Here is a 10,002-nt window from a genome sequence, read left to right on the forward strand (position 1 = left end):
CACTGAAATTGAGACCTTTGGACCAGCCTACTTTTACAAAAAAAAAAAGTATGCAGATTATTTTTTTTCCTAGCGTTTTTAATTCTATACAAAAAATTGGCAAAATATTTTTTTATTATTTTTTTATTATAGAAATGGCATTACAAGAAATCAGACTTTCTGAAAACTTTGGTGGGGAAATATATTTTGCCACTAAATATCTATTGTGGCGCTTATTAGGTAGCGGATTGAGCACCAACTCTGAATAAAAAAAGAAAAGAGAGAAAAAGAAAATAATAATAATAAATAAAAGAAATAAATAAAAACGAAGTAAAAAAGCCTATATTAAAAATCAACAAATTCAAACTTGAAAAAAAAAAAAATCACCACTAAATACTTTGGTGGCAAAAAAAAAGTATTTAACTACGAAATATTTCCCCATAAAATGAATAATTTCTTGTAGTGATCTGGTTCCGTCTGATTTGTTGCATATACAACGAAACAGTTTTCCTCGAACCGAATGACAATATTAAAGATGAATGACAATATTGATTATTTATATAATTGATGAATTAAGGATGAATGACAATATTACCATATAATATTCTTTGGGATTGAAGTGTGATTAAAGAAGAGAGAGATAAATTATGGATTTTGTTGAGATTGATAGATGTGAGAGATAATTATAGAAAAACTCTCAAATTGGAAATTGATATAAATGAAGGAATTGATGCCCAATGTTTTTATTAGGGAATTTAGAAAGAATCTGAAATAAATTAATGAATTTGGAAAGACCAGTGATGACAATGGGTAGGGCTAATCCCAAACTCTTATCCGTTTATTTTTTAATTACTCGTACTCGTCCCATTACCATAACGAGTATATTTTTTTGCATCCCATACCCATCCCATTTAATTCGCGGGTACCCATGGACACCCTTGCCCGTTAAGAATCAATAAATAACACAAAAATATTACAAATTTAACAAATTATAAATTTAATACATTATCCATCTAAAAAGTGAACAAATTGGATCTTAATCTATAAGCGTAAAGTAGTTTCGTGGCATCACTCAATGGTTGAAGAACAAATGGTTGAGGTTCAAATCTCACATCTAAAAAAACAATAATATTTTTTTTAATGTATAGAAGAGTTATGACGAGTAACGGATACCGAGTACCCTGGGGGTATTCCCATTACCCTAACTGGTAATGTTCTTAGATTTTTTTAGTTTTAAATGAAAACTAATTTAAAACATAGATCAATTAATACTAAATTGCCATATTTTGGCCCCTCTATCCCTGGACCTTGGGCAAGCGCTCCTCCTGTCCAGGCTCAAGGACGAGCCTGGAAACACGAGATTGTATTTGAAAATGACTCAAACCACATGATTTATTTTTATACTTTTCCATTTATAGTATATAAAAAGGGTAAATTACACCCATGGCCACTGAACTTTACCCATTTTAACATTATGACCACTGAACTTTAACTCTTAACGGTATGACCATTGAACTTTACACTTTTTAACATCGGTGTCCACTCAATTTTAACTAACTCCTCAAAATGGCCGTTAACGACCTCAAAATGAAAATATTCAAGAATTAAAGTTGTTCAGAACGACATTTACCATGAAACCAAATTTTTTATTTTTCAAAATCACATTTTTTGGAGTTTTCTCTCTCTAAAAATTTACTTTCTCTCTCCTAACTAAACAACACTTAAATGACCTCAAAACAAAAAATTTCAAGAATTAAAGTTCCTTAGAATATCATTAACTCTTCGAATTTTTTTATTTTGAGGCCGTCAACGGTCGTTTTGAGGTGTTGAGTGTTCACCAGTGTTAAAAAATGTAAAGTTCGGTGGTCACTGGTCATACTGTTAAGAATTGAAGTTCAGTAGCCATAATGTTAAAATGGTAATGTTCAGTGGCTATGGGTGTAATTTACCCTATATAAAAATTCAATCAAATATGTCGCCCCCACCTTGCTCTTCCTCTCTTCTCTTCAACCCCATACCCCTCCTCAAAGAGGAGGAAACTTGTCTTATTTCTTCCTCCTCCCACTGATTTGGTTTCCTTCATATTAGTGTTTTTTCTTTGTTGTTCATTTTATTTTAACTGAAATTCAAATCCCTTTATCCATTTAAACTACATTTATTTTTTAAAATTTCATTTATACATTTTTCAGATTTACCAAAAACCGAAACAATTGGTCTTGTCTATGGATCACTAGATCTACGTGGTTAAAAAAAAAAAAACTTAAAAATCCAAATATTCACAAGGCCTAAATATAAAGATTTAATTGCAACTATATATGAATTTAGATTTACGAAAAGTATATAATTCAAAATTCGTTTGTATTAATTATACCTTTTATGACTTTTTACCCTTATAATCTTTGTGTATCTTGAGAATGAATCTTATATTAGCTTTAGTTGTACTTTTTTTTTTTTTTACCAAAAGCTTTAGTTGTACTTGTATGAGGTTATATTTGTATTAACTTTAATTGTACTTAGCTTTAGTTGTACTTGTATGAGGTTATATTCTTTGAGAATGGATCTTGTATTAGCTTTAATTGTACTTGTCTAAGGTTATATTCTTCATGAATCTGGAGAATGGAGCTAGTATTAGCTTTAGTTGTACTTGAGGTTCTTCATTTTTTTTCTTTCTGTACTCTTTCTTCTTCATAAAAAAAAAAAAAATTCCAATTAGATTTATTATGGTAAAAGTAAAATTAAGCTTAAAAAATCTATAATGAAGACCAACATTAGTTACAGTAAATTTAATTTTTCTTGATAACTTTAATAGAAACCCTTACCTATTTATTTTGCACAAATAACCTAAGATTTCGGGCGGCGTTGTTCACAAGGGGTAAGGGAAAAGGAATCAAGAAAGGGAAACTAAAGGAAAAAAATAACCATTAATTACCCTATGTGTTTGAATATGTTTAGGAAAAAAAATGGGGTAAAGGAATCCAATTCCCTAAAAGGCATGAGGTAATTACTTAACCTAAAGTGGGGTAATAGCTTAACCTAAAGTGGGTAAGGGGAATGAGTTTTTTTTTTATAAACAAACAAGAACAAAGGTAATGAAACTCTCTCATTCCCATTCCTAAAGACCCCCAACCAAACGCCCCCTCAATGTTATAGAATGAAGTACGGGTAATTAACCCTTATCCCTTGTTTAAAAAACATGCTAATAAACGAAATTCATATTTTAGCATTAAGGATAAGAATCAGTAGTTTGATCTTAGTTGCTCCAAAATAAGGCCACTAATCCAGTACTTAAAAAGTAGGTTTACACAAATGCAGAGGAAGGTCAAGGTTCAAGGCAGCCTTGCGTTATCACTAAGGCTATATATTTTCCAAATGCATACAACTTATCACTATCAACAAGTAGCATATAGTGTCAATCACAAACTCTTACCTGTTTATTTTTTAATTACTCATATACGTCCCATTATCCTAACATATAGACTATTTCCATCACATACCCGTCTCATTTAATTAGCGAACACATGTACCCTTACATGTTAAAAATCAACACATAAAATAAAAAATATTATAAATTTAACAAATCATATCTAAAAAACATTACAAATTTAACAAAGCATAAATCACTCCAATTATCAAGAAATTAAAATACGTTTTAGTACGAATCCCACATCTTACACCTAAAAAAATATATTTTTTTAATATATAAAAGAGTTATGCCGGGTAATGGCCGGGTAACGAGTAACGGGGGTACCTATTACCCATCAAATATATACCAGGTACTCTTCCCATACCCGCTCATACCCTTTTATACAGGGTACGGGTTAGGGCCTGATAGTATCGATACCCGTGGGTACAGTAGCCGTTTAAATCACTACTCTCAATTTGCTTATATGGTTTCACTGTAGAAGACATCAAATTGCTTGACCACTTTGAACAGCAAAATCATGCTCACAAACATCACAGATCTTACAAAAAGAGAATGTCGACAAAACACTAATAATCAGAGCGACCACAAAAAACAGAAAAAAAAAAAAAAACAGCAGAGCATTCATATACTCGTATAAACCAAAATTTCAATCACTGCTTATTCGTCACTAGCGACTACACATGAAGCATGTAAGAGATGAATGGGGAACTTGCTCATACTAAAGCACAAAGCACCAGCAAATAATGACACACCACAAAAATAAGAATATAGCTCAGACAACACACATGATATCCTATGATATAAACAAAAGGGGAAACAGCAAGATCAATTCAATTATATAAGCATATGTTTACAGCAACTCTAAACAATTTCCTAAGTGAGAATTCATACTCTTCATATCTAAACGAGCTATATTAATTGCCGAGAGCACCAAACATCTCCCCCCAGATGGATTCCACAATGCTTTGTGATTACTTCTTTTCATCCCAAACAACTAAACCCTGATCAACTCGCACAGAATAGCGTTAGCATTTAGTATGAATAATATATCAAAAATACCACAAGACCAGGTCAACCAATCTTTCCTCAGGACAACGGCACAAGCGTGCCTTAACGGTTTATAATAACACATCCCACGGCGTTTTTACTGCAAGTAACCCTATCTATTCCCATGGAGGCCAAAGAAATCAGAGTCTCCCCCAAGCACAAGCCTATTTAAATAACATGTACTAGACAAAAACAACTTGTCAACCTAGGAGAACTGACCAAATTTGATCTTTCTTTTTTTTGAGGATTATCTATACAAGGGAAATGGTAGATGGAACTACAAGCTTTCCAAAAAAAAAAAATACAGGCCGAATGCAGACAGCAACACCATACTCAGGAGTATTATAATGAAAACATCGCCCATGCTTGACTATTTAACCAATTGTTAAGCCGCTGAACAATTTCTAAGACATAGATTGGATAAACCACGCAAACAACAAATATTAACTGGATTAGCTGATATATTTAATATCTTCACCAAATAACTATATAGTTCTTCCATGTCATTCTTCTTCAGCAAAGCTGAACCAGACACCGAGAAACCACAACAAGCTAAATGTTGAGTTTCTAGCAAGCATGATGCTAGAAGTTATTGAAGTTCCTTTGTAAGAAACTCCAATATCATTGAATGACCCAAGTTCAACAGTACAGTGAAAGACTATCTTATAAATGCAGAGCTAAGGACTGATGCTTCCTAGAGAATGAGGGAAGGATCCACAAACTCCTTGTCAAATTTGGAATGAACAGGCCCTAATATGCAATTGAACCATGAGAGTACCCGTATTGACCGACAATGTTTTCACCCACACATAATCAGTCAACTATATTAAGTGCAAGATCATAATATAGAGGTCAAGGAATAAAATCATCATCGAAAAGATTAACAGAACAAAAACAAGCACTCCCAAAACAACCACTTGTTTCGAGTTCTGCCACCTGCCACATAAAAAGCTAGGAAAAGGAATCAGAATAATAGAAGAAGCAAATAAAACAAGGAAGCAGGTACAAAGAGGTAACAACTGTAATTTCTAACATACTAAAAATACCTTCAGATTCAAAGGAATACTGACCTTTCTTGAACAATGGCATCAGAAAAACCAAGTCAAGGAAGCTTCAGGGGCATCCAGTTGGGATAATTTAATTAGCCTCAATCAAAAGGTATTAGTTATAGCGACAAATATAGAGAATAACATGGGAAAAAGTATTAGTTAAGCATTCCAAGGGAAAAGGTATTAGTTAAGCATTCCAAGGGAAATTAATAGAATAAAAAATGAAACTAATTGCAGCTTCCAGAAAGTTCAAATGGCTAAAAAGCACAAGCGATTAGCAACCTGACATTATATAGGCTATAAGCATCAAGAAAAACAAAATTATGTCCTACAAAACAACAAGAGATATTAATATCAATATGTTTTGAATGGCTTCTCCAAAATGCAACCGCATCAACTGAACTTCTGCCCAAATCTCTGCAAATGTCATAACAGTACAGCAAGGTTAAAGATGTGAGTCCCAAACTTCCAACAAATTCATGGCAAGAGGTAAGTTATGAGGTTGCTCCAAGAAACATCAGGCCTGTAAAATTATTCCATAATGGCAAAGGAAAAGGGTTAACATAATCATGAGATATTAACATGGACTGTGGTGATAAGATGGAAGTTGCTAACATGTTGAAAAGATAAAAATAAAATATTATTGCAACGGGGTAAAGCTATTCAAGGGGCATAAAAAATGTAGATGAAAGTGAAAGCAGCATATAATCCAAATAGCTGCAAAAAAGGCCTGCAGTTTAATGCCATTAAAGACCAAAATTTTTGGAGTAACATAATCAAACCATAGTAAGAATTCCATGACAGTTTCTTATCATGCAAATATAATGTTTGGCACTGAAACAACATTCAAATAAGGAGCAGACGCATACACCATACTTACAAAGTGACTACCTTCTTCCTTTCAAAACCTTTGAATACACACAACAAAGCAAAGTGAGAAACCAAAATGAAGTTGGAAGATAGAAAACGCAAAAGGTTATTTGTGCTCAATCTTTTTTCAATAATAGATACATTTTAACAATAAAAAGAACAGTAAAAGAAATCTGGAGTTATAAATGATATTTTGGAAACATGCAACATACTAATCTTTACAGCATAAATTTGTGAAGTCAAAAGTGTTTGTCAGTAATGCCAAAGTATAAAATAAGCCGTCAAAACTTCAAACAAGAGAGGATAAAAGGCGGATTCAGCTTGATATAAAAGATGAAGAAATATCGCCATGACTCCAGTACTGTAAAAAGCCTGGAAGCCGTAATGTCCGCCTGCTGCTAAGTAAATAATGTGAGCAGGTGATAATTGCAGCCTCTTCATAGTACTATTAGTATTGGGATTAATTATACATGCTAGTATCTACGCGCACAAGAAACAAATATATGCCAAAAAGATATGTGAACATACCTCTTTAATCGGATATTACTACCAAGGTCACATTTCATTTCATCTCTGCCATGAATTTCTCATACTCCGCATCTGCACCATATGGTGCTTTATCTGAAGCAGAGGAAGCTGGAGCTGGCGGAGGTGGATTTGAGGCCCAAGGCACATTAGTCATACCCTGTGAATGGTCAACTGTAGAGACTGGTGCAGGTGGAGGAGGAACTGCATTGTAATAAGACGAGTAACCCATTGGAGCTGTAGCATATGCAGGCTGAGCAGAAGGCATAGAGTTCCCATACATATTTGATGACGGAGGTGGAGCAGAAGTGCTGTTTGCAGACTGCACTCCAGGTGGGTAGCTTTGCTGAGCTTCACTAGAAGTCACTGTCTGAGTTGGAACACTAGATGGAACAGGCTGTCCAGGTGGAGGATATTGTAAACCATAAGGAGGCATAGCCTGTCCGGGGACAGGAGGATACACTGTGGAACCAGGAGGAGGTGGAGGGGGAGCATATGTACCATATGGAGGAGGAACTGGAGGTCCCCAAGGAACTGGAGTTCCACCATAGTTTGGAGGTGGAGCTCCATAGCCAGAAGGCGGCCCATTTGGAAGAGGACCACCTGGTGTGAACTGCTGTGATGGATAAGCACCCATTGGCTGAGAAGAAATAGGGTATGTGGGCATAGTTGATGCAGGAGGACCTGGAGGAACAGTAGGTTGTGGCGGCTTACCAGCAACTCTCACAGCAATGGTTCTGCCATCTATCCTATAACCATTCATGCTTGCAATTGCATTATTAGCCATTTGAATATCCCGATACTTCACAAAGCCATACCCTTTGCTCACACCAGTAACCCTATCCTTGATAACCTTAGCCATCACAATATCACCAAAAGAAGAGAACAATCCAATCAAACCATCATCATCAAGATTAGGTGGCAAGTAACCAATATACAAATTGGTATCATCGAACTCTTTGAGAGGCTTAACTCCATTTGCACCTAATCCAGGTTGATTTGCACTGCCAAGACCCCCAATATTACTAACCCAAGGAGGATTGCTTCCAGTGCCACTTGAACCCAAAGCCAAAGTAGCAGTTTGCTTAGTTGCGGATTCTGGCATTGTCCCTCCTAACTCCGCCAAAAAGTTCTGGTATTCATCATCCATCTTCTTCCCAGTTGTTCCCTTCACGGGACAATCAATTGTTGGATGCCCACCATCACCACAAATCTTACAAAGCACATCGCTTTTAAATGTTGTAGTCCGCGAAGGGCAAGCATACTGTCTATGGCCCGGCTCACCACAGAGCCTACAGTACTCCTCATCCCTAATTGTCCCATTCAAAGCAGCTAGTTCTCTAAGCTGTTGCCTCTTATGCTCATTTAACACCTCATCTACAGGCTGCAACAATTTCTCAACCATACCCGCAGCAGCCTCCAATGCCTCCGCTGTTTCTGCCTCAACTAACACGTGCAAATCCTCATTCTCAGATGGATCTGGCTTTAAATCCCTTTTCTGTTGTAATCTCCCCTCCTTCACTGATCCTTTGCCCCGAATCACAATTTTGGCTCCTGTCTCCCGCTCCATTCTCTTCTGCGTATTTCCTCTTGGGCCAATTATTAGACCAATAAAATTATACCCTGGGTATTCCTTCATCGGTATGTATAGCTTCTTTTGAAGCTTGGGAGGCCTGTAATCAGCAGGAGGCTTAAAGGCAGGGTTTCTCTTGATAATCTGAGATATAATCTCTTGCCTCTCCTTGTTCAATCTCTCTCTTGCCCTATATTCTCTAGTGTTGATTCTAATTCCCATGTTATCATAAATCGGTTCTGGAGAAGGAGACCTAGCTCCCTCAGGTCTATCATCCAGGTTCATACCAGATTGCAAAAGCCGGCTAATTTCTAAAAGTCTAGCATTCAGACTCTGAATTTCTGGATCAAACTCAATACCTCCAGTGAAATCCTTCATAAAATCAGGAAGTTGAACAACTGGCTTGGGATCTTCAGCCCAGCGGGATTTTCTCTTGCGCGTTCCGCTACCGGAATCATTATTGGTGGCGTCAGTGGGCTGATTATTAGAGGCAGAACCAGCTGGCGGGTCCCATCGACTGCGTCGACGTCGACGGCTACTTGTCTCCTCTTCGCCTCCTGAATAGTCCCTTTCGCCACTGTTAGTGTTGGTGAGTCCATTTTCCGATATTAGGGGCCTCAATAATTCAGGTTTTGGAGCGGTACCGGGAGAGATCTGAGAATTGTGGCCGTTTTCGGAAACATCTTGGGAAATTTGAGCAAGGGTTTTGGGTGGGTTTTGGGGATCGGAGATTTCAGGTTCTTCCGGAGGGGGAGGAGGATGATTTTCGTAATGAAAATCTAGGGTTTCAGGTGGAGGAGGCTGAGAAGGATCCAGAGTTTGGTAATGCGCGATAGAGTCCATTGAAATGGATGAAACAAATTCTAGAGTTAGAGAGTAGATTGAAGGAGAATCGTGTGGGTTTTCTCTCAATACTGAGATTTATTCAGCATGGAATCAGAAGAGCAGAAAATTGAGGACACGATGCGAGGATGTTATTTATCTGTAAAGTGGCATACTTGTATTATCACTACGATCCGGAGCTAACTTCTGTTGCTGGGTTTGGCGGCATCCGGCCCATCATAGACATAATTTTCACATTTGTATGAATTAAATGTAAGGTGAAAACTGAAATTAAGTTAATTTTCACATTGGTGTGGGTTTTCTCTCAATACTGAGATTTAATTTTCACATTGGTTGAAATTAAATTAAATTAATTTAATTGAAATTAAATTAATTGAACTGAACTAAATTTAACTTAATTTAATTCCATCAAATAATTATAATTATAAAAAATTATATATATAATGATATATTATATATAAAAAATTATAATTATAATAAAAAATAAAAAATTATATATATAATAAATTATGAATTATATATAAGTAATTATAATTATAATAAATAATGATCAATTATATATAAATAATATTAAATTATAAATTATATATCAATTGTGATAAATAATAATACATTATTTATAAACAATTATAATAAATAATGATAAATTATATATAAATAATACTAAATTATAAATTATACTCCCTCCATTC

The 10,002-nt window shown here is 35.4% G+C and overlaps 1 protein-coding gene across 1 annotated transcript; it reads right to left on the reverse strand.

Moving 5' to 3' along the window:
* Positions 1-5,642: 5,642 nt before the first annotated feature.
* Positions 5,643-9,453, reverse strand: LOC136226865 (splicing factor-like protein 1). The gene is made up of 2 exons (XM_066015541.1): positions 6,898-9,453; positions 5,643-6,022 (listed from the first exon to the last, which is right to left on the reverse strand). The coding sequence occupies exon 1, from the start codon at positions 9,308-9,310 to the stop codon at positions 6,932-6,934; it is 2,379 nt and encodes a 792-aa protein (XP_065871613.1). The 5' UTR covers positions 9,311-9,453; the 3' UTR covers positions 5,643-6,022; positions 6,898-6,931.
* Between the last annotated feature and the right edge of the window lie 549 nt (positions 9,454-10,002).

This window comes from Euphorbia lathyris, chromosome 1, assembly GCF_963576675.1.
Source record: "Euphorbia lathyris chromosome 1, ddEupLath1.1, whole genome shotgun sequence".
In the NCBI taxonomy this organism is placed as follows: Eukaryota; Viridiplantae; Streptophyta; class Magnoliopsida; order Malpighiales; family Euphorbiaceae; genus Euphorbia; species Euphorbia lathyris.